At 42.5% G+C, this 25,647-nt stretch overlaps 1 protein-coding gene across 1 annotated transcript; it reads left to right on the top strand.

Moving 5' to 3' along the window:
* The first annotated feature begins 481 nt into the window (after window positions 1–481).
* Window positions 482–25,413, top strand: LOC118387818 (kelch-like protein 8). The gene is made up of 10 exons (XM_035776557.2): window positions 482–558; window positions 7,417–7,645; window positions 8,007–8,555; window positions 8,806–8,992; window positions 9,253–9,396; window positions 14,491–14,602; window positions 14,721–14,889; window positions 20,684–20,843; window positions 23,158–23,359; window positions 23,624–25,413. Exons 2-10 carry the CDS (start codon window positions 7,439–7,441, stop codon window positions 23,745–23,747), a joined length of 1,854 nt encoding a protein of 617 aa, XP_035632450.1. The 5' UTR covers window positions 482–558; window positions 7,417–7,438; the 3' UTR covers window positions 23,748–25,413.
* The last annotated feature ends 234 nt before the right edge of the window (window positions 25,414–25,647 follow it).

Below are 25,647 nucleotides of genomic sequence, written 5' to 3'. Positions count from 1 at the left end.
TATGAGTCATCTTCCTTGTGTTATACAACGAGTAGCCAGCAGTTGAAGCTTACATTTTTCTGCTTTCATGCTTAAATTCATTAGGATGTCTACGATGTAATTATTTGCAAACAAGACACTCTAGTTTGACACTGAGAAATATGTCTATATCTCTCTCTATTCTTTCCTGAAACTTCTATTTTGTGTGGGGTAGGGGTTTGCATACTTTTGTCTTGCCAAGGGTGGCAGAATGTCCAGGACCTTTCTAGAATAAGTATTTACGAGCAAACTCCAAATATCAAACCAATATCCAAACTAAAAAGAAATGTAATGCAGCGTATGTGTTTAATTTATAAGATGTACTTTTTTGAAGTAATAGATAACGCATGTATTATTTACTGTATCTTACAATGTTAACATGTTTCATATGATGACAACTGCGCTGTGCTGGAAGTCGACCACATTTCCCATAAAGCATTGCAAATCACAACATCTTTGCCAAAACGAATCGAATTGGTTATTTCTTCACTGCAAGAAATGCAATTGGATTGAAGTGTGCATGGATTTGTACAAACTGAGGTAACAGAAAAAATACATTTGTTTCATGTAGATTGTCTCAAAGTTTCCATGTATTAAATGTGCAGCAAGGCTGGCATTAATTCGTTTCCTCCACATCTTGCACTAGTGAGTTGATGTCAACAAGTTCAGGATATTGTCAGCTAGCAAGCTAACGTTGGCTAACTTTCCTTGTTGTTAGCTAGCAAAAATATACGGCAATAGCTAACTATTATTTTAAGTTTCCCATACTGCTACGGACTTACTTGCACTGCAAAATAAGAGAGACGCAGACTTTCTGACATCTAACGTTAGACGCTTGCAACCTGTAAAGTTAGGTAACGTTTGCTAGCTAGTTTGCTCTAGCATCCTATTTACCTAGCTAGTATTAGCATGTTAGCTAGCGTAACAATAAACATAACTAGGTGAGCTTATTTGGTTAAACACATAAATATGGAGCAGGTGGATAGTTGGCTAGCTATGGTTTGGTTGGTTGCCAAAGACTAACTAGCATAGTAAGCAAGGTGTTGGTTGTCCAGAAGGTCAACTTTACCTTCTCAATGCCATTTGTCCATAAGCCCTGAGACATGCTGTAATTGCTCTCTGGCCATGTGTCACTGAACATACGGTCATACTGTAACAACAGTGCTGTTTTTTACTTATTCAGTCTTCAACCTCATTCAGAGAGATATTTATTGGTCGATGGGTCAGGGTAACTTTAACACATGGCAATGGGACACATCTGCTTAGTAAAATCATGGTGGATGAGACGGGGCAGCCTAATTCACCTATTGCAGAGAGACTCACATAGAGAAACATGGCTCTAAAAACTGAAGATGTCATTTTTCAGTTCTGGGAAGTAGATTAAGTAATTAGATATGACAAAAGTAGGTTGATATGGTGGCGTGTTTGCTTTGTGTGTGTCTCATCATGGCTACACATGTCACTTTGCACAGTGGAAATCCCTGATTCAAAGCTGGCACACTGTCAAACAGTTGGTAATGAGCCTTGTCTCTCTCTCTCACACACACACACACACGGATAGAAAACCCCAACTGTTGGGGGACTGAATTTTAATAAGGGTATGGGTGCAGTGCACTTGCTTTCAACCCTAGTCAGTTAATTTACAGTACCAGTCAAAAGTTTGGACACACCTGTTCATTCAAGGGCTTTTCTTTATTTTTACAATTTTTTACATTGTAGAATGAAATGAAATAACACATGGAATCATGTCGTAACCAAAAAAAACGTTAAACAAATCTAAATATATTGTTAGATTTGAGATTTTTCTGAGTAGCCACCCTTTGCCTTGATGACCACTTTGCACACTTGGCATTCTCTGAACCAGTTTTACCTGGAATGCTTTTCCAATAGTCTTGAAGGAGTTCCTATAAATGCTGAGCTTTTGTTGGCTGCTTTTCTTTCACTCTGCGGTCCAACTCATCCCAATCAATCTCAGATGTCTGTTACTTGAACTCTGAAGTGTTTATTTGGGCTGTAATCTGAGGCTGGTAACTCTAATAAACTTATCCTCTGTAGCAAAGGTAACTCTTCCTTTCCAGTGGTTGTCTTCATGGGGCGGCAGGGTAGCCTAGTGGTTAGAGCGTTGCACTAGTAACCTGAAGGTTGCAAGTTCAAAACCCCAAGCTGACAAGGTACAAATCTGTCGTTCTGCCCCTGAACAGGCAGTTAACCCACTGTTCCGTCATTGAAAATAAGAATTTGTTCTTAACTGACTTGCCTAGTTAAATAAAGGTAAAATAAAATAAATAAATGAGAGCCAGTTTCATCATAGCGCTTGATGGTTTTTGCGACTGCACTTTAAGAAACTTACAAAGTTCTTGACATTTTCCGGATTGGCTTACCTTTATGTCTTAAAGTATTGATGGCCTGTTGTTTCTCTTTGCTTATTTGAGCTGTTCTTGATGTAATATGGACTTGTTTTTTTACCAAATAGATCAATCCTCTGTATATCACCCTGATTGACTCAAATGCATTAAGAAGCAAATTCCACAAATTAACTTTAACAGGGCACACCTGTTAATTGAAATGCATTCCAGGTGACTACCTCATGAAGCTGGTTGAGAGCATGCCAAGTGTGTGCAAAGCTGTCATCAAGGCAAAGGGTGGCAACTCTTAAATATAAAATACTCTTTCTTTGGTTACTACATGGTTCCATTAATTTTATTATATAATGTAGACAATAGTTAAAAATAAATAAAAAATAACCCTTGAACGAGTAGGTGTCCATACTTTTGACTGGTACTGTATGTAATTTTCAATACAGTCATTGCCTACAGTTTTATCAGTATATGTCTTTTAGACAGACTAAGATGGGATGGTTTCTAGATTTAATGAGTTGTCAAGGAAATAAAGAGCCTTTAAATTTTTATTTAATTTAACTAGGCAAGTCAGTTAAGAACACGTACTTATTTATAATGACGGCTTACACCAGCCAAACCGGATGACGCTGGGCCAATTGTGCACCGCCCTATGGGACTTCCAATCACGGCCGGTTGTGATACAGCCTTGATTCATACCAGGGTGTCTGTAGTGACAAATATAGCGCTGAGATGCAGTGCCTTCGACCACTCTGCCACTCAGGTGCCCTTTGACCACATTATCTCTGCAGTATATGTCTTCTGCCCTTTTAGAGCTTGGTAAAATACTGAGGCGGGGGGTGTTGTCACATGGAATCTATTCAGTGCCAAAAAGCTCACTAGAGGCCACATAATCTGTCAAGTGTGGGTGGAAATGTGTTCTTGTTTGTGATGCTCCATTTTCAAGCTGTGCCATATTTGTTTGGCAGGAGAGAGACCTCCACACTGGGCTGGGGCTCAATGGCATATGTCCTACATCTCTCTATTGCCAACAGTGTCATCATACATTGAGCCTCCTGTGAAAATTAGCCTGACCTCTTTTTCCATTGAGTGTGCACTTGTGAGGGAGAGAACAGAACAGACTCAACTTGAGCATTTGGTTGGCTGTAGGCCAAATGTACTGTTCTAAAGTCCTCTACCTTCTCACAAGCTTTCTGAATTGTCCTGATAGGGCAATTCGATAGTAACAGAATTGTGCTGAGACTCAGATTGTTCACTTTTAAAATGTATGCCAAACAAAAACTATTGATTTCAAAGTTCAACAAACCATACAACTCCATGCACAAGGACTACTTTTAACAATTTACATTTTACAAAAACACATTTACTGGAAAAACTGTGTAATGCAAAATGTGGTAACACAATTTCTGTAAAATCTCTCTCTAACCACGTTTTCCAATGAAAGATTCAACGATGTTTGCAGAAATAATGGGGTGTCAGCCAGGATGTCAGTTAGCCGGCAATTTAGCCTGCAATTTGCCGGCTTTCGGACTATTTAAATAAAACTGTTGCTGGCCAAAAGTACTGGGAGGAAAGAAAATCCTATTGCAAAATAATGCTTTTTATTCATTAATAGAAAACCAGTTGACTTAAATACCATCATGTTTATTGTTCTAATTTGCATAATTTAGTGGAGGTAAATTGGTCTGTGTATTTTTGTTAGTCACCATGTCCCATTCAAGTGCATGCAACAAGTTATTAGTGCGTCACCCACCACTACAATGTGAGCTGGAGGCAGTGTGCATTTTGAGATCATTCTTAATTGTTTGAAACTTTAATTTTTTATTTCATGTTATGAGGCATGTCTTACCTTGCTTCAAAGTAGCTTGTAGGGAAAATCCAACCGTGGAAACTATTTTTATTTTCATAAAGACTTCATAAGCGGCGTGTGAGTTTTAAATTTATTCTACTGCCAGTTATTCTTTTCATATGCACATTTTCATGGAACAGATTAATTTAAATAATAATTGTTTTTATTTCTCAATCATTGTCATGTGGGTAATAATAAAATCGTAATTAAAATGGTAATCTAAAAGTCTAATGCGGGATCACCAGCCTCTACCATATGGACACATCGATACACTGGTCCATTGGCAGCTAAAGAAATGAGCGCATGGAACTCGTAGCCTATAGGCCATTGCTCATTCACACCGAGGATTAGTGATTATCGAGGTGGAGCCAGAAGCATACCACCCTGCATCCCACTGCTGGCTTGCCTGGGAAGCTAAGCAGGGTTGGTCCTGGTCTGGCCCTGGATGGGAGAGCAGATGCTACTGGAAGTGGTGTTGGAGGACCAGTAGGAGGAACTATATCCTCCGGTCTAAAACAAATATCCCAATCCCCCAGGGCAGTGATTGGGGACATTGACCTGTTTTGGGTGCCGTCTTTTGGATGGTATGTTAAACGGGTGTCCTGGCTCTCTGTGTGATCTTTAGTGACCATGGTTCTTATTGTAAAAGTAGGGTGCTAACCCCGGTGTCCTGGCTAAATTCCCAATCTGGGCCTCATACCATCATGGCCACCTAAACATTTATTTTTAGTATTTTTATTTATTTAACCATTTATTTTACTAGGCAAGTCAGTTAAGGACTAATTCGTATTTACAATGACGGCCTACAGTGGGTTAACTGCCTTTTTCAGGGGCAGAACATTTTTTTTTTACCTTGTCAGCTCGGGGATTTGATCCAGCAACCTTTTGGGTTACTGGCCCAACGCTCTGTTAGGTTCTAATTCTCAGAGTAAAAACTCAACGGACACATTGAAAGCTCAAACCAAGTTTTTATTCTTCCCAGAGGGTCAATACAAGACATGGTTTCACCCGTGAAAGTATACATATGCCACTTTGGGTGGAGTTTCCTCTTTATCGCTAAACATTGCATCATTATTGCTAGGGATGGGGCTGAGTGATAACGGTTCCTCCCCTTATCAGTATTGCCACGTGACCATTTTCCCTGCACTCAGCCCCTCCCAAGCTTCATTATGGCACCCCTAATGTCTCTTTTATAACTAATGATTAGGGATGCATGATATATCGGAATCGTCCGACATTAGCTAGAAATGCCAATATCGGTATCGGCCGATGCTGTCCAGTTTATTAACGCCGATGTGCAAAACCGATGTGAAAGCTGACGTGCATACCTAAACTCAGAAAAAAAGAAACATCCCTTTTTCAGGACCCTTTATTTCACATATATTTTGTAAAAATCCAAATATCTTCACAGATCTTCATTGTAAAGGGTTTAAACACTGTTTCTCATGCTTGTTCAATGAACCATAAACAATTAATGAGCATGCACCCGTTGAACGGTCGTGAAGACACTAACAACTTAGACGGTAAGCAATTAAGGTCACAGTTATGAAAACTTAGGATACTAGAGAGGCCTTTCTACTGAATGAAAAACACCAAAAGAAAGATGCCCAGGGCCCCTGCTCATCTGCGTGAATGTGCCTTAGGCATGCTGCAAGGAGGTATCAGGACTGCAGATGTGGCCAGGGCAAGAAATTGCAATGTCCATACTGAGACTCCTAAGACAGCGCTACAGGGAGACAGGACACAGCTGGTCATCCTCGCAGTGGCAGACCACATGGAACAACACCTGCACATGATCGGTACATCTGAACATCACACCTGCGGGACAAGTACAGGATGGCAACAACAACTGTCCGAGTTACACCAGGAACGCACAATCCCTCCATCAGTGCTCAGACGGTCCGCAATAGGCTGAGAGAGGCTGGACTGAGGGCTTGCAGGCCTGTTGTAAGGCAGGTCTTCACCAGACATCACCGGCAACAACGTCACCTATGCGCACAAATCCGACTCCCCTGGACAGCACTGTCAAAAAGTGATTTTGTCCTCCCCCTTGTTCAGGGACACTTTGTTCCATTTCTGTTCGTCACACGACTGGAACTTGTTCAGTTTGTCTCAGTTGTTGAATCTTGTTATGTTCATACAAAATTCAAATATTTACCAATGTTAAGTTTGCTGAAAACTGAAAATAGGATGTTTCTATTAACATACAGTAGCAAGAAAAGGTATGTGAACCCTTTGGAAATACCTAGATTTCTACATCAATTGGTATTAAAATTGGATCTGAACTTCATCGAGGTCACGACAATAGACAAACACAGTCTGCTTCAACTAATAACACAAATGAAACACTGAAGGTGCTGGAGGAAACGGGTACAAAATTATCTCTAGATAATATCTAATAATATCATCAACCATGTGATTATGATTGATTGTTTTTTATAAGATAAGTTTAATGCTAGCTAGCAACTTAACTTGGCTTACTGCATTGGCATAACAGGCAGTCTCCTTGTTGAGTGCAACGAGAGAGAGGCAGGTCGTAATTGCTTTGGACTAGTTCACTTTCCCCCAAGCTGACAAGGGGAAATCTGTCGTTCTGCCCCTGAATGAGGCAATTAACCTCTTGAAGCTAGGGGGCACTATTTTCATTTTTGGAGAAATAATGTTCCCAGAGTAAACTGAGTATTTCTCAGGACCAGATGCTAGAATATGCATATCATTGACAGCTTAGGATAGAAAACACTCTAAAGTTTCCAAAACTGTAAAAATATTGTCCGTGAGTATAACAGAACTGATATAGCAGGCGAAAGCCTAAGAAAAATCCAATCAGGAAGTGACTCATGTTTTGAAACCGTTATGTTCTTATGCACCCCTATTGGCCATTGAAAGGGATATCAACCAGATTCCTTTTTCTACGTATTCCCTAAAGTGTCTACAGCATTTTGACGTAGTTTCACGCCTTTATGTTGAAGAATGAGCGTAAACGACTACATGGCGTAAGTGGCCAGCTGAGGGCTCTATTTAATCTAATAACAATTAAACAGATAATGATTCGATAAATAGCATTCATCACATTAATGATAGTCAAGTCACGACAGTGCTCATGGGTCCTTTAACATGTTAATGACAGATTTATTGTTTGAGAGCATTTTTTTCATATTGTATCTCCCATTCGTTTTGAACACTCTTCCCTAGGTTTGGCTCCCTGTAGACGGTGATGGCCCCAGGTGATATGGTGCCGGAACATGCCAAGCAGCATAAGCTCAAGCAGGAGAAGGAGAATCTTCAGAGCACCACCAGGCCTGATGGAGACTCTGAGCCAGATGGATCTTTTGTCTTTGAGGCCCACGGGGCATGGAAGGACTTCCACAACTCTTTGCGCCAGTTCTACGAAGTGGGGGAGCTCTGTGATGTTACACTGAAGGTAGGCAAAGTATGGCCCTGTTGTCACAATACTCTTCATACTCAGTTAGCCATATCATGATAGGAAAAGTAAGTAAACATGAAACTGAAGTGTCATGTGTGACGACAAAGCCTTTTCATGTCTGTTTTTGTGAAGTTTAATGGAGACCAGTTAGGCCTATTGAATCAAATTAGTTTGAATTGTTGAATAGTTGGTGAAAGCCCTCGTCTCTTTTATTTAAAAAAAAAAGGCTCAATTGAACCAACTGAAGCTTGTGGAATGAATAGCTCAGGGAATTAATAACTTTTGAGCTGACATTAACTTGTTTCTGCCCTTTCTCCCTCCCTCTCCCTGTCTTTCTCTCTGTTCTCACCATGTTCAGGTGGGAAGCAGGCTGATACCATGCCACAAGCTGGTGCTGGCCTGTGTCATTCCTTACTTCAGGGCCATGTTCTTGTCTGAGATGTCAGAGGCCAAACAGGACCTGATAGAGATCAAGGACTTTGACGGAGATGCCATCCACAACCTGGTGCGTTTTGCCTACTCCTCCCGCCTGACCCTGACTGTGGACAACGTGCAGCCTCTTCTCTATGCAGCCTGTATTCTGCAGGTGGAGCTGGTTGCCAGGGCCTGCTGTGAGTACATGAAGGCACACTTCCACCCCTCCAACTGTCTGGCTGTCCGCACCTTTGCCGAGAGCCACAACCGCGTCGACCTGATGGACACGGCGGACCGTTATGCTTGCGAGCACTTCCATGAGGTGGTGAACTGTGAGGACTTCCTGTCCGTGTCGCCTCAGCACCTGAGAACCGTGCTGTCCTCCAGCGAACTGAACATCCAATCTGAGACACAGGTTTACAATGCTGCTGTCAAATGGCTGAAGGCCAACCCCCAGCACCATGAGGCCTGGCTGGACCAGATCATGACTCAGGTCCGATAGTAGTCGCACACATCTCAGTCTTTGCATTTTAATGAATTCTCAGATGTAGGTATGCTTGTTGGTGGTTATGTGTTTCTGTGTCTACATTGACTTTGTTGTCTGTTTATGGAGTTTTTGCATTACCACTACTCCTGTGTGTGTTGTTTGAATCTGTGCTGTGTTACCCGGCTGCCCTGCAGGTGCTTCTGTGTTTTATGTCCGAGTGTATGTTAACTCTGTGGTATATATGCGTGTCCTGTAGGTGCGCCTCCCCCTGCTCCCAGTAGACTTCCTGACAGGCACGGTGGCCAAGGAGGAGATGATCAAAAGAAATCTGAGCTGCCGGGATCTGCTGGATGAGGCCAGGAACTATCACCTGCACCTCAGCAACAAGATGGTGCCTGACTTTGAGTACTCAGTCCGCACCATACCTAGGAAACATACTGCAGGTAACAGACTGGTTGCCTGTCCAACTATTACGCAGTCAGCTACGTAATAGGGTTGAGCTTGTACAATGCAGAACAATGATCAAGAAAAAGCTGGAATTCCTGCAATTCTTCATGTCACTTGTATTTATTACGAGCCTGACAAATAACAAAACCTTCGGTCTTTTGATTCCTCTGAGTGTATATTTATATGTTGAGCTGGCATTGCAGTGTTGTTTCTTTCACTGGTCCTGCTCTGACCTTTGCCCCCCAACTCTCCTCAGGTGTATTGTTCTGTGTTGGTGGCCGGGGAGGTTCTGGTGACCCGTTCCGCAGCATTGAGTGTTACTCCATCAGCAAGAACAGTTGGTTCTTCGGGCCTGAGATGAACAGCAGGAGACGCCATGTTGGAGTAATTTCTGTAGGAGGTGAGAGATGGAGGGATGAGAAAGGTGAAAGGAGAGATGGTGAATAGATGGATATAGGACTCTAGTGGCCAAAAGCATGGGTAGCACCATTGAGGACTTTCATCATTTTGAAGGAGTCAACAGGGTGGGACTTCCAATGGGTTAAGGAAGGATCAAATGACTCCAACTGGGTCATCAAGAGGGATCAGCCAATGAATTACACTTGTGAAGAAGAAAATTGGAGATGGCCTCAATGGCATTGTCCATGCTCTGACGCCTTAATTAGACGGATACAGTGATGCAATGTCTATGGTGTTGGGAGAACATGGATGCAGCGACTCAACGATATACATCGGTCCCCAGTTCAATTGTTTAAGATGCAAGTGCATCAGTATGCGGGAGCCAAAACCGATCCAAATGACAACCGATTACAACGTTACAAATTGCAAGTTCACTCACGTTTTTTACTCATTCTTTTTTTTCTGCCTTATTCCAAAAATACTTATTTTTGAATTGAAGCATCCTCCTTCAGCTTCTTGAACTTGTATGCATGTAACTGCGTATGACATTGATCTACAAGTCAGATAACAACTGTTTGCACAGTGTGGGAGATGCAGCTGCTCGTGCCAACGAGAGGTAGGCCTACCCTATCCCTTTTTCAAATATTCGTAGGCTATGTCTGCGTGGCACCTTTAGCATTCAGATGTTTGTAAAATGGCTTTTACAATATTAAATCATGGGCTTTATTAATTGAGGGATAACCCATGTAATTTTCTGAGTCATTGTTACCAATATGCTGTGTAGGCTACCGGAGTGGACACATCTCACATCTTGCTGATTGTACATCTAGCTGCTGATTGGGGCTTTTTGACTGCCAGATTCTCCATATGACATTTTTTGGTAGTTCTCCTTTAAACAGTCATTTTCACATGAACAGGGTAAAGGTGTAATTTCATAACAAGGACAGCAATCATTTTTGCAAGCCGTACTGGTCGGAACCAGAAAAGACAGCAGCTCTCCTCTGTAAAGTTCCAAATGGTCAAAAACATTTGCTTTTGAGACAGAGGTGAAATCTGAAGCTGTTATAAAAATGGTTATTTAACGGTCAAAAGTTTGGACACACTTACGCCATTCAGTTTTTTAAACTGTTTTCTACATTGTAGAATAATTGTGAAGACAAACTAAGAAATGACATATAGGAATCATGTAGTAACCAAAAAAGTGTTAAACAAATCAAAATATATTTGAGATTCTTCAAAGTAGCCACCCTTTGCCTTGATGACAGCTTTGCAAACAATTGGCATTCTCTCAACCAGCTTCATGAGGTAGTCACCTGGAATGCATTTCAAATAACAGGTGTGCCTTGTTAAAAGTACATTTGTGGAATTTCTTTCTTTCTTAATGAGTACACACTTTTTCATTTCCCCGCTGTATCAGACCAACAAAAAAAAACATATCAGTATGGCTCTAGTCATAATTTCTCAAGGTAAGTGTTGACATATTACTAGGTCAAAAATGTTTTATCTGCAACATGACAAGTTAATCAGTGGGTGATGAGGATTTCAGATAAAAAGTGGGGGGATGAAAACAACTTTCCCATCTTATAGTGGTAGATGGTCAGTCTACACTATTGCATCATACATGCAGGCGAAGCATATGTTTTACTATTGTTACAGGCTTTGGTTTTTCAATTATGTTTTGAGGTTGGACTTTAGCACGTATGGCTCGTTATCACTTAGGGCGCACCGATTGGCATCACCTCGTTAGTCATTATGTGGTTGCATCTTTGAAACCTATTCTTGCTTTTGACAAACCTTTCTGCAGGGTTCTGGTGGATTGCGTTGGTCCTTTGCCCAAAGCCAAGACGGGTGGTAACCAGTTTCTCTTAACCATTATGTGTGCTGCCACTTGTTTCCCTGAGGCCATTCCACTGAGGAAAATCCCAGTATCGTTAAGGCCCTGGTGAAATGATTTTCAACGTTTGGACTTTGTAAACTTTGCAGCGTAGAAAGTTGTTCAGGGATCTCTTGGTTTTAGTCCGAATGAACTTGTGTTTGGACATCATGTCAGACTTTCAGCACACTTATAGGAAAGGACATTCAACATTTACAGCACTTACACAAGTGACTGATGATTGGCTGAGAGAAATTGATGATTAAAAGATTGTGGGAGCTGTTTTGTTAGACTTCAGTGTGGCTTTTGACATTATCGAGAGTCTGCTGATGGAAAAACATATCTGTTACGGGTTTAGACCCCCTGCTTTATTGTGGATAAAGAGCTACTTGTCTAACAGAATACAGAGGGTGTTCTTTAATGGAAGCCTCAAACATAATCCAGGTAGAATCAGGAATTCTCCAGGGCAGCTGTCTAGGCCCCTTACGTTTTTCAATCTTTACCAATGACATGCCACTGGCTTTGAGTAAAGCCAATGTCGTGACTTTACTTTTATTAATCCAATGACTGTTATTTATCGAATCAGCAAACTATTTTAACCTTTTTGGGATAGGGGGCAGCATTTCCACTTTTGGATGAATAGCATGCCCAGAGTGAACTGCCTCCTACTCTGTCCCAGATGCTAATACATGCATATTATTAGTATTGGATAGAAAACACTGAAGTTTCTGAAACTGTTTGAATGATGTCTGTGAGTATAACAGAACTCATATGGCAGGCGAAAACCTGAGAAAAATCCAACCAGGAAGTGGGACATCTGAGGTTTGTAGTTTTTCAAAGCTTGGCCTACCGAATACACAGTGTCTATGGAGTCAAGTTGCACTTCCTACGGCTTCCACTAGATGTCAACCGTCTTTAGAAACTTGAATGAGGATTCTACTATGAAGGAGGGGCTCATGAGACCTCTTTGAATCAGTGGTCGTGCAGAGTGCCTTGGTCTCATGACGTGCGCTCCCGACAGAGTTACCTCTCATTCCAGTGCTTTTCTTCAGACATATGAATTCTCCGGTTGGAACATTATTGATGTTTTATGTTAAAAACATCGTAACGATTGATTCCATATATTGTTTGAGATTTTTCTAAAGCACTGTAACAGAACCTTTTGAGTTTTTGTGCTTGTCCAATACAGCAAATGAAAGATAAACATCTTGTTAATCTACCCATCATGTCTGATTACAAAAATGCTTTACAGCGAAAGCACAACATTGGATTATGTTAGGTCATAGCCAAGTAAAAAAAGAAAAAGCAATTTTTTCCAGCCAAAAAGCAGAAATAGATCAAATGAATCACTAACCTTTGATGATCTTCATCAGATGACACTAATAGGACTTCATGTTACACAATACATGTATGTTTTGTTTGATAAAGTTCATATTTATCAAAATATGAGTTTACATTGGCGCATTACATTCACTAGTTCCAAAAACATCCAGTGATTTTGCATAGCCACATCATTCAACAGAAATACTCATCATAAATGTAGATGATAACACACATGGAATTATACATATACCTCTCCTTAATGCAACCGCTGTGTCTGATTTTAAAAAACTTTACGGAATAAGCCAGCCATGCAATAATCTGAGACGGTGCTCAGAAATATGTCACAATAGCCGCCATGTTGACATCAGCATAAACAGGAAATTACATAAATATTCCCTTACCTTTGTTGATCTACATCAGAAAGCACTCCAGGAATCCCAGGTTCACAATAAATGTTTGTTTTGTTCGATAATGTCCGTTATTTATGTCCAAATACCTTTTGTTAGCGCGTTTGGTATACATATAGACAAACGCTCATTCTGGTCATGTATATATATACTCGTTATTATTTACATTTCTTGTTGCTTTTTGATTAAACTTGTTTAGTCTTTAGTTTACTTAGTAAATATTTTATCAAATATATTTATTGAACTGCATTTGATTTCTAGATAAGCATGCCTTTGTCTGATCTTCCCTGTTTTAGTTTTGCTCCACCATTTTGGTTTGCTTCCTGTCTTAAGTTTGGTGTGGGTTTTTATTTTTAATCTGCCTCTTCTTAGGCAAATTTAGTGGGTGCTCACGATGGGTGTCTTTTTAGGTTCCAGTTGTTGCTACTCAACTTTCAGTGGACAACCCCGTGAGTGTCTTTCAGAACCCTTCCTAATACTCCACCTGTTTTTGTTGTCTGTGCCTCTTTGTACCTCCTAGCCTTTGTCCACGTGGGGACCTGGAGAATCTTCCTTGTTTTCGTATCCTTTCGGGGATTTTCAATACCCATGAGGATCATATACAAGCGCGCACAAGCTCAGAGAATTCAGCTCAGACAGATTCCGCTCAGCTCCTGAGCTCCATCAGTATCAGATATTAATTTGGAATGGAATGTGTTTGCATCTAATCAAACCGAATCGCATCAATTTGTTCCGCTAATCAAATCGCACCGAATGGTTTCAAACTAAAAATATCGTTCCTGTATTGTATCAGAGCCCATGTACAGTATGTGTATGTGTGTATCGAATTGTGCTTGTATGGCGAGATGCACATCCCTAGAGATTAGCCTTCATATGATGGATACATGTTGGTTCAGTTCAGTCGTGTGTTTTCTCGTAGGTGCATTATAGAATCTCCCAGGGATGGTCTGAGCACAGAGACTGATAGTTCAGCTTGCTTCCACTCTAAAAAGCCTATTCGCTTGAAATGAACTAGCTTCAGGCTATGAACAAAACAGGAGAAAAGCATCTACAGCTCTTCTTTGGTATCATTCCACACTAGAAGCTTTTCTTAAACACTTTCAGGGAAGTCGGATTTGTGGAATTCCAGATATAATCATTGACCAGTACCTGTCCTGGAATGTGATCAGTAAGCCTACCATCAATTCTACATCCTAAACCATAGAGGTTTCCATAGTTAGGATTGTTTCCCCTGCACAGTTGAGTTCAGTCTTATATGGATGGATGGATGCATAGTCGGGTTATGAGGGTCTAGTAGTCCTAACCTAGCGTTCCTTGTGTTCCTTAACCTTGTGTTCATCTTGGTGCTTTGTAGCTAAGTTAGAGCATGATGCTTGGAACAACGGGATAATGAGTTTGTTTCCCGGGACCACTTGTACGTAAAATGTATGCAAGTATGACTAAGTTGCTTTTGATCATAAAACAATTCATTATTTACTATATCCTTCCTCAGGTAAAGTGTATGCAGTAGGGGGCCATGATGGTAGTGAACACCTGGGCAACATGGAGATGTTTGATCCTCTCACCAACAAGTGGATGATGAAAGCTTCCATGAACACTAAAAGGTATGTAATGTCTGGCAAAAGGCAAATTAAGTAGAAATGTAGTTTTACAGCCAAAAGATACCTAATTATACTCACACTCATACTACTCATACTGAACTATTTTCATTGCTGTGTGAAGGAGAGGCATAGCTCTGGCAGCTCTGGAAGGTCCTATCTACGCCATCGGTGGTCTCGATGACAACTCCTGTTTCAACGATGTAGAGAGATATGACATCGAGAGCGACCACTGGAGTGCTGTGGCGCCCATGAACACGCCCCGAGGTGGAGTGGGCTCTGTGGCCTTAGGGGTGAGAACAAGACACTCTAGACACCTGGCTAGACTGATCATATACTAAACTCAGCAAATAAAGAAACGTCCCTTTTTCAGGACCCTGTCTTTCAAAGATAATTAATCCAAATCCAAATAACTTTACAGATCTTCATTGTAAAGGGTTAAAACTGTTGCTCATGCTTGTTCATTGAACCATAAACAATTAATGAAGATGCATCTGTGGAACGGTCGTGAAGACACTAACAGCTTACAGACAGTAAGCAATTAAGGTCACAGTTATGAAAACTTGGGATACTAGAGAGGCCTTTCTACGGACTCTGAAAAACAGCTAAATAAAGATGCCCGGTGTCCATGCTCATCTGCGTGAACGTGCCTTAGGCATGCTGCAAGGAGGCATGAGGACTGCAGATGTGGCCAGGGCAATACATTGCAATATCCGTACTGTGAGATGCCTAAGACAGCACTACAGGGAGACAGGACGGACAGCTGATCATCCTCGCAGTGGCAGTCCTCACCAGACATCACCGGCAACAAAGTCGCTTATGGGCACAAATCCACCGTTGCTGGACCAGACAGGACTGTCAAAAGTGCTCTTCAAATCAAATCAAATTTTATTTGTCACATACGCATGGTTAGCAGATGTTAATGCGAGTGTAGCAAAATGCTTGTGCTTCTAGTTCCGACAGTAATAACCAACAAGTAATCTAACTAACAATTCCAAAACTACTGTCTTATACACAGTGTAAGGGGATAAAGAATATGTACATAAGGATATATGTATGAGTGATGGTACAGGGCAGCATAGGCAAGATACAGTAGATGGTATCGAGTACAGTATATACATATGAGATGAGTATGTAAACAAAGTGGCATAGTTAAAGTGGCTAGTGATACATGTATTACATAAGGATGCAGTCGATGATATAGAGTACAGTATATATGTATGAGATAAGAGATGAATAATGTAGGGTAAGTAACATTATATAAGGTAGCATTGTTTAAAGTGGCTAGTGATATATTCACATAATTTCCCATCAATTCCCATTATTAAAGTGGCTGGAGTTGAGTCAGTGTCAATGTCAGTGTGTTGGCAGCAGCCACTCAATGTTAGTGGTGGCTGTTTAACAGTCTGATGGCCTTGAGATAGAAGCTGTTTTTCAGTCTCTCGGTCCCAGCTTTGATGCACCTGTACTGACCTCGCCTTCTGGATGATAGCGGGGTGAACAGGCAGTGGCTCGGGTGGTTGATGTCCTTGATGATCTTTATGGCCTTCCTGTAACATCGGGTGGTGTAGGTTTCCTGGAGGGCAGGTAGTTTGCCCCCGGTGATGCGTTGTGCAGACCTCACTACCCTCTGGAGAGCCTTACGGTTGAGGGCGGAGCAGTTGCCGTACCAGGCGGTGATACAGCCCGCCAGGATGCTCTCGATTGTGCATCTGTAGAAGTTTGTGAGTGCTTTTGGTGACAAGCCAAATTTCTTCAGCCTCCTGAGGTTGAAGAGGCGCTGCTGCGCCTTCTTCACGATGCTGTCTGTGTGAGTGGACCAATTCAGTTTGTCTGTGATGTGTATGCCGAGGAACTTAAAACTTGCTACCCTCTCCACTACTGTTCCATCGATGTGGATAGGGGGGTGTTCCCTCTGCTGTTTCCTGAAGTCCACAATCATCTCCTTAGTTTTGTTGACGTTGAGTGTGAGGTTATTTTCCTGACACCACACTCCGAGGGCCCTCACCTCCTCCCTGTAGGCCGTCTCGTCATTGTTGGCAATCAAGCCACTGTAGTGTCTTCTGCAAACTTGATGATTGAGTTGGAGGCGTGCATGGCCACTCAGTCGTGGGTGAACAAGGAGCACAGGAGAGGGCTCAGAACGCACCCTTGTGGGGCCCCAGTGTTGAGGATCAGCGGGGTGGAGATGTTGTTACCTACCCTCACCACCTGGGGGAGGCCCGTCAGGAAATCCAGTACCCAGTTGCAGAGGACGGGGTCGAGACCCAGTGTCTCGAGCTTGATGACGAGCTTGGAGGGTACTATGGTGTTGAATGCCGAGCTGTAGTCGATGAACAGCATTCTCACATAGGTATTCCTCTTGTTCAGATGGGTTAGGGCAGTGTGCAGTGTGGTTGATTGGAATGGGTCTAGGGTGTCAGGTAGGGTGGAGGTGATATGGTCCTTGACTAGTCTCTCAAAGCACTTCATGATGACGGAAGTGAGTGCTACGGGGCGGTAGTCGTTTAGCTCAGTTACCTTAGCTTTCTTGGGAACAGGAACAATGGTGGCCCTCTTGAAGCATGTGGGAACAGCAGACTGGTATAGGGATTGATTGAATATGTCCGTAAACACACCGGCCAGCTGGTCTGCGCATGCTCTGAGGGCGCGGCTGGGGATGCCGTCTGGGCCTGCAGCCTTGCGAGGGTTAACACGTTTAAATGTCTTACTCACCTCGGCTGCAGTGAAGGAGAGACCGCATGTTTTCGTTGCAGGCCGTGTCAGTGGCACTGTATTGTCCTCAAAGCGGGCAAAAAAGTTATTTAGTCTGCCTGGGAGCAAGACATCCTTGTCCGTGACTGGGCTGGGTTTCTTCTTGTAGTCCGTGATTGACTGTAGACCCTGCCACATGCCTCTTGTGTCTGAGCCGTTGAATTGAGATTCTACTTTGTCTCTGTACTGACGCTTAGCTTGTTTGATAGCCTTGCGGAGGGAATAGCTGCACTGTTTGTATTCGGTCATGTTACCAGACACCTTGCCCTGATTAAAAGCAGTGGTTCGCGCTTTCAGTTTAACGCGAATGCTGCCATCAATCCACGGTTTCTGGTTAGGGAATGTTTTAATCGTTGCTATGGGAACGACATCTTCAATGCACGTTCTTAATGAACTCGCACACCGAATCAGCGTATTCGTCAATATTGTTATCTGACGCAATACGAAACATGTCCAAGTCCACGTGATGGAAGCAGTCTTGGAGTGTGGAGTCAGCTTGGTCGGACCAGCGTTGGACAGACCTCAGCGTGGGAGCCTCTTGTTTAAGTTTCTGTCTGTAGGCAGGGATCAACAAAATGGAGTCGTGGTCAGCTTTTCCGAAAGGGGGGCGGGGCAGGGCCTTATATGCGCCGCGGAAGTTAGAGTAACAATGATCCAAGGTTTTACCACCCCTGGTTGCGCAATCGATATGCTGATAAAATTTAGGGAGTCTTGTTTTCAGATTAGCTTTGTTAAAATCCCCAGCTACGATGAATGCAGCCTCCGGATAAATGGTTTCCAGTTTGCAAAGAGTTAAATAAAGTTCGTTCAGAGCCATCGATGTGTCTGCTTGGGGGGGGGGGATATATACGGCTGTGATTATAATCGAAGAGAATTCTCTTGGTAGATAATGCGGTCTACATTTGATTGTGAGGAATTCTAAATCAGGTGAACAGAAGGATTTGAGTTCCTGTATGTTTCTTTCATCACACCATGTCTCATTAGTCATGAGGCACACGCCCCCGCCACTCTTCTTACCAGAGAGATGTTTGTTTCTGTCGGCGCGATGCGTGGAGAAACCCGCTGGCTGCACCGCCCCGGATAGCGTCTCTCCAGTGAGCCATGTTTCCGTGAAGCAAAGAACGTTACAGTCTCTGATGTCCCTCTGGAATGCTACCCTTGCTCGGATTTCATCAACCTTGTTGTCAAGAGACAAGACATTGGCAAGAAGAATGCTAGGGAGTGGTGCACGGTGTGCCCGTCTCCGGAGTCTGATCAGAAGACCGCCTCGTTTCCCTCTTTTTCGGAGTCGTTTTTTGGGGTCGCTGCATGGAATCAATTCCGTTGACCTGTTTGTAAGACAGAACACAGGATCCGCGTCGCGGAAAACATATTCTTGGTCGTACTGATGGTGAGTTGACGCTGATCTTATATTCAGTAGTTCTTCTCGACTGTATGTAATGAAACCTAAGATGACCTGGGGTACTAATGTAAGAAATAACACGTAAAAAAACAAAAAACTGCATAGTTTCCTAGGAACGCGAAGCGAGGCGGCCATCTCTGTCAGCGCTGGCGAGTCGTGGTTTTGTCTCACCAGGAGTGATGGTTGGATTTGCGTTTATCGTCGAAGGAATGAGCGTTACACCGAGGCTTGTACTCTGGAGCGGAATCATTTTGGAGGTGGAGGGTCCGTCATGGTCTGGGGCGGTGTGTCACAGCATCATCAGACTGAGCTTGTTGTCATTGCAGGCAATCTCAATGCTGTGCGTTACAGGGAAGACATCCTCCTCCCTCATGTTGTACCCTTCCGGCAGGCTCATCCTGACATGACCCTGCAGCATGACAACGCCACCAGCCATACTGCTTGTTTTGTGCGTGATTTCCTGCAAGACAGTGTTCATGTCAGTGTTCTGCCATGGCCAGCGAAGAGCCCGGATCTCAATCCCATTGTACACGTCTGGGACCTGTTGGATCAGAGGTTGTGGACTAGGGCCATTCCCCCCAGAAATATCCGGGAACAGGTGCCTTGGTGGAATAGTGTGGTAACATCTCACAGCAAGAACTGGCAAATCTGGTGCAGTCCATGAGTAGGAGATGCACTGCAGTACTTAATGCTGTAACAGATACTGACTGTTACTTCTGATTTTGCCCCCCCCCCCCATCCCCCCCTTTGTTCAGAGACACATTATTCCATTTCTGTTCGTCACATGTCTGTGGGACTTTGTCTCAGTTGTTGAATCTTGTTATGTTCATACAAATATTTACACGTTAGGTTTGCTGAAAATAAACGCAGTTGACAGTGAGAGGACGTTTCTTTTTTTGCTGAGTATATTATGGATCAAGTGTTCATTAGGGCACACCATAGCAACATTTTTCAAAACATTGTGCAGCAGAAAACAAGTGTCTTTCATTCCGATAGTTCTTCCCTGTTTTGTGCCTAGTTGACACGGCCCAGGTGTTACATCACATTTATACATACACTCATCACACATGACATCCTCAGATGCTTGTACAACCATTGTTTTATCACTAACATAGAGTAAAGAGGTGTTATCCCCCGAGCTGTTTGTGATTTGAAGTCTGTGTTCGTGTGCATAATAACAGGCCATAATAACAGTTAACCCTATCAGTCCAGAGACCCCAGCAAAAATCTGCTTTTCACTTATCTGACTTTCATTTAACTGCATGTCATGCCCTTTTTACTCTATTTAGCCTCACAATGAAGAGTTTTACCATTTTCTTTTCAGGTCAACCAGGGCTCAAGTAGAACACAAAACAAGTTGACATAAACAGTTGCATTCATGAGTTTGATTGACCAATATCAATAAACAAATAAGGTCCACCCTGATAGATGAAGGTACAGAAATTGTTTGCTCAGTGGGAAATTAATATACATACAGTCAGTGACAAGTTTGTGGAGTTTGACAGCAACTATGTGATCTTATTACAGTATTTTAGACTATGTCCTTGGATTTCCTATGATCTTTTATGTAGATGAACCCATTAACGTCTAACGACTCTTGTGTAGCTTGTGAGCATCATTAGTTACATGAGCATGTTTGTGCATCTTTTCGTAGTTCTTAATGTGTAGCTCAAACCATTCTGACCTGGCCCCAGGTCCTTGTCTCACAAACGCCACTCTAGCTCAGCCCTAGTTAATCACACATACTAATGAATGCAGCAGAAATAGATGAATCCAATGGTACAACCCAGAAGTCTGTAGCTCAAACACACAATGTTTAAAAGGGGTTAGAAGTCCAAATCACACTGGTGTCGTGGTGGAACTCAATGGGTTAATCCTCTCCTCCCCTGTCAGAGTTAGACCTTTATGTTAACACTCTCCTGTCCTGTCAGAATCACGTGTATGCTGTGGGGGGTAATGACGGTGTGGCCTCTCTATCCAGTGTGGAGAGGTTTGACCCACATCTCAACAAGTGGACAGAGGTCAGGGAGATGGGCCAGAGACGGGCAGGGAACGGAGTCGGCGAGCTCAACGGGTGTCTCTATGTAGTGGGTAAGAAGACAGCTCAGCACCCCTGCAATTACATTTTAGTAATCGTGGGAGGGGGGGGGGACTATGGATCTGTCTCTGTATGTACGTTAGTCACGCAATATCTGGCACCAGCTGACCAATTTTTTTTTTTTTTTTAATTGTATTTTTAAACTTGAGTGAATGATACATCATGCAGTAGAGAGCTGGCATTTACAAAATTACACTGATTTGCCCAAGGGGGGACGCTAGAGTAATCGACTTGAATTCTGTACTTTGAACAAGCATTTCTCCTGTCCTGTTCAATAATTGTCATTAATTGGCCCATCTGCCTGAGATGGCGCTGCATAATTTGTGGGGGATGACATGTTTACTGTTTAGCAAATGGTCTTATCCAGAGTGACTTACAATTAGAGGTCGACCGATTATGATTTTTCAACGCCGATACTGATTATTGGAGGACCAAAAAAGCCGATACCGATTAAATGGCCGATTTAAAAATATAAAAAAATAAAAAAAGTATTTATTTATTTGTAATAATGACAATTACAACAATACTGAATGAAAACGTATTTTAACTTAATATAATACATCAATAAAATCAATTTAGCCTCAAATAAATAATGAAACATGTTCAATTTGGTTTAAATAATGCAAAAACAAAGTGTTGGAGAAGAAAGTAAAAGTGCAATATGTGCCATGTAAGAAAGCTAACATTTCAGTTCCTTGCTTAGAACATGAGAACATATGAAAGCTGGTGGTTCCTTTTAACAGGAGTCTTCAATATTCCCAGGTAAGACGTTTTAGGTTGTAATTATTATAGGAATTATAGGACTATTTCCCTCTATACCATTTGTATTTCATTAACCTTTGACTATTGGATGTTCTTATAGGCACTTTAGTATTGCCAGTGTAACAATATAGCTTCCGTCCCTCTCCTCGCTCCTCCCTGGGCTCGAACCAGGAACACAATGAACACAACAGCCACCCTCGAAGCAGCGTTACCCATGCAGAGCAAGGGGAACAACCACTCCAAGTCTCAGAGTGAGTGACGTTTGAAATGCTATTAGCGCGCACCCCGCTAACTAGCTAGCCATTTCACATCGGTTACACCAGCTTCATCTCGGGAGTTGATAGGCTTGAAGTCATAAACAGCGCAATGCTTGACGCACAACGAAGAGCTGCTGGCAAAACGCACGAAAGTGCTGTTTGAATTAATGCTTACGAGCCTGCTGCTGCCTACCACCGCCCAGTCAGATACATGTATGCTCAGTCAGATTATATGCAACGCAGGACACGCTAGATAAACTAGTAATATCATCAACCATGTGTAGTTAACTAGTGATTATGATTGATTGATTGTTTTTTATAAGTTAATGCTAGCTAGCAACTTACCTCGGCTTACTGCATTCGCGTAACAAGAAGTCTCGAGAGGCAGGTGGTTATAGCGTTGGGCTAGTTAACTGCAGAGATCTCGTCCCCTGAACGAGGCAGTTAACCCACCGTTCCTAGGCCGTCATTTAAAATAAGAATGTGTTCATAACTGACTTGCCTAGTTAAATAAAGATTCAATAAAGGTGTAAAAAAAATAATCGGCCAAATCGGTGAGAACTTGTAATCGGCCATTCCGATTAATTGGTCGACCTTTACTTACAATCCGTGCATTCAATCAAAGTAGGTAAAACAACCACATATCGATTCACCACATCATTGGAAACAAAACCTTCTTCTCATACTTCACATCATTCCACTGGCTGCTTATTGCTATGGGTCACATGCTTCCCCCCACTCGCACACCACTACACACAATAGTTGTTGGCTTGTAAACATGAAACAGGAGGGAGAAAAGTTATTGTTTTGTCAAGTTGGTTGCTAATTAAAAGCGATCCATATGGATGGGGTAATTTTATTGTGTTGCTGAATTTGAAGAATCATCTAAAGCTGTTTCAGAGCTCTGGCCTGACTTTTAGCTGACCTTAGTTTGCATGAGTCAGCATTGATGTGTTTGGAGGAGGAAAAGCTACTGATAACCTCAGTCTATGCATTGACCTCAGTGGATGGAGTAGCTCTTTATTGAATGTCTGCAGCTTCACTGACTGCATAATGCTATTCAAGACTTAAACAAGATATCACACTGTGGATTGATATGTGACTTAGACTCTGTTATTCAAAGCAATTTACAGTGAGTGCATAGATTAGTATGTTTGTGATCCCTGTGGGAATTCAACCCACAACCTTGGCGTTTCTAGCACCACACTCTTACCAACTGAGCCAGCTTTTCAAGAGTACAACTTAGGCTTGTATTTGATTCTGTCTTTCGGTCTGTCTGCGCTGTCAGGTGGTTTTGATGACAACTCCCCGCTGAGTTCTGTGGAGCGTTTTGACCCCCGTCTGAGTCGCTGGGACTACATCTCTGAGCTGACCACGCCCCGGGGCGGAGTGGGTGTGGCCACGGTTATGGGTTGCCTGTTTGCGGTCGGAGGTCACAACGGGAACATCTACCTCAACACAGTGGAAGCCTTTGACCCCCGTATGAACAGGTGAGCTGGAGCTGGATGGGAAGGGGTTCTGTTCAGGTGAGACACATGGGTTGTATCGGGTCAGCTAAATCAAGGAAACCCATTTTATAAAAGAGTATCTCTGGCCTACTAGACCACCACCTGTACACTGGACACTGTTTATAGTATCCTTTTTTTTTTTTTTTTTTTTTTACAGTTGAAAGGAAATTCTACATTTTAGAGCAGCTAGTCTGATGTTGACGTTTATATTGATCTGTGTGTGTGTGTGTGTGTGTGTCTCCTCAGATGGCAGCTGGTGGGGTCGGTGTCTCACTGTCGGGCCGGCGCAGGAGTGGCTGTCTGCTCCTCTCACATCAGCCAGATCAGGGACGTGGGCCAGGGCTCCAGCAACGTGGTGGACTGCATGTGACCTTTGATCCCTGAGCTGACCACACCGACCAACTGCACGAGCAGACCAACCCAACCCAAGCACTCAACCACACTGTCACTGAACAGGAGCACTAGTGGTTGTTCCTTTAAGCACTGACTGGAGGGTTCTCCCCAAAGATTGTAAGAGGAGCGCTGCACTACCTTGTGAACTAGCTGCGCCACTTTGAGAAATAAAATACTTAACAAATAAAGTTATCATATAAGGCAACTGTTTTTGCTCTAGATTGCAAGAAATGGCACTTACAGGTGTTCAAAAACCTTTATCAAGTGAAAATGGCTGATAGTTGAGCTTCAGACATCATATTAAACAGGCCTTGAAGATCAACTTGTATGTTAAGAGCAACAAGTTAGTACTTACAATGCATTCGGAAATTATTCAGACCCCTTGACTTTTTCCACATTTTGTTACATTACAGCCTTATTCTAAAATTGATTAAATAGTTTCCCCCCCTCATCAAGCTACACACCATACCCCATAATGACAAAGCAAACCATTTTTGAAAATATCACATTTACATAAGTATTCAGACCCTTTGCTCAGTACTTTATTGAAGCATCTTTGGCAGTGATTACAGCATTGAGTCTTCTTGGGTATCTTCTTGGCACAACTGTATTTGGGGAGTTTCTCCCATTCTTCTCTGCAGATACTCTCAAGCTCTATCATTTTGGATGGGGATCGTCAATGCACAAGTCCGGGCTCTGGCCGGGCCTCTCAAGGACATTCAGAGACTTGTCCCGTAACCACTCCTTCGTTGTCTTGGCTGTGTGCTTAGGGTCGTTGTCCTGTTGGAAGGTGAACCTTCGCCTCAGTCTGAGGTCCTGGACGAATGTATGTTTTTAAAAATACATTATAAGTGACCCATACACTGAGAAGACCTTATCTGTTTTATAGGCTTACTGCAAGTAGGCTAAACACAGACAAGACAGAAAGATAAATGCGGTAAGAGACCCACTAAAGCAGCACCCGCCCCCTTAAGATTCTGAGCCTGTCTTGCAGGGTTGGTCTTACAAATCCAAAGCCCCTGGATTGGTGAGCATAATATACAAGGAATTTCTCAGTGCTGCTAATGAGAACATTGACGACCTTGTACCTAGCGGTGGGAATTCCTGTGAGGTGCCCACACCCAGGTAGTGACAGTACTGGTCGTACAGTCAGAGAGGGGGCAAATTATTGTGGCCCTGATAGCACAAAATAATCAAAGAACTGCACAGAAATGCTTGGGAAAATGGTCACATCGGGAGACGTGTATGGTGTGTATCAGATCTCCATCAGCTAGGACTTGACATTGGTTAATGAAATATCCCCATTATTGCAAAATCTTGCATGACTCTCAAACTGCTACAACTGTAAATGCATTCGCACATCAAGTCCTTTCATGAGTTGGACTCAGGAATGGAACAACTTGAACATCTGAGCTTGTGGTTGTTTATGGGGGAAGGGTGGGGAGAGTGTGTATTCCACATCTGTTGCTGTGGATTAATGATGTTAAGGACAAAATAGGATGAATCACAATAACTGTTTGCCAAAATAATTGCTTGCCAAAAATGTAATTGTTGTAATGGCAATCCTGGTTACAGGTAACAATCCTTAGCATGAACTGCCTACATTATTATGCATATTTTAAATTAAATTAAGATATGCAATATTTGTATCTTATAACTGTATATAATACAATCGAGGTGAGGGCGTTGGCAAGGATTTTGGTGGTTGATCTGCTAATGTTCTGTGGGTGGAATTGTGTGCTCTTTTCAAAGGATGGGTCCCAATCTTTCAAAGGCCCTAGGATCCAGGCACCTCATTTATAAAAATAAAAAAATCTTAGATTTATACTTGAACTTAGTTGTAAACTCATTTCCGACAGTGTGCTTACGTTTGATTC

This window comes from Oncorhynchus keta, unplaced genomic scaffold (assembly GCF_023373465.1).
Source record: "Oncorhynchus keta strain PuntledgeMale-10-30-2019 unplaced genomic scaffold, Oket_V2 Un_contig_20057_pilon_pilon, whole genome shotgun sequence".
NCBI lineage: Eukaryota > Metazoa > Chordata > Actinopteri > Salmoniformes > Salmonidae > Oncorhynchus > Oncorhynchus keta.
Note: the sequence above shows the minus strand (reverse complement) of the source record. Positions and strands in the feature narration are given on the sequence as shown.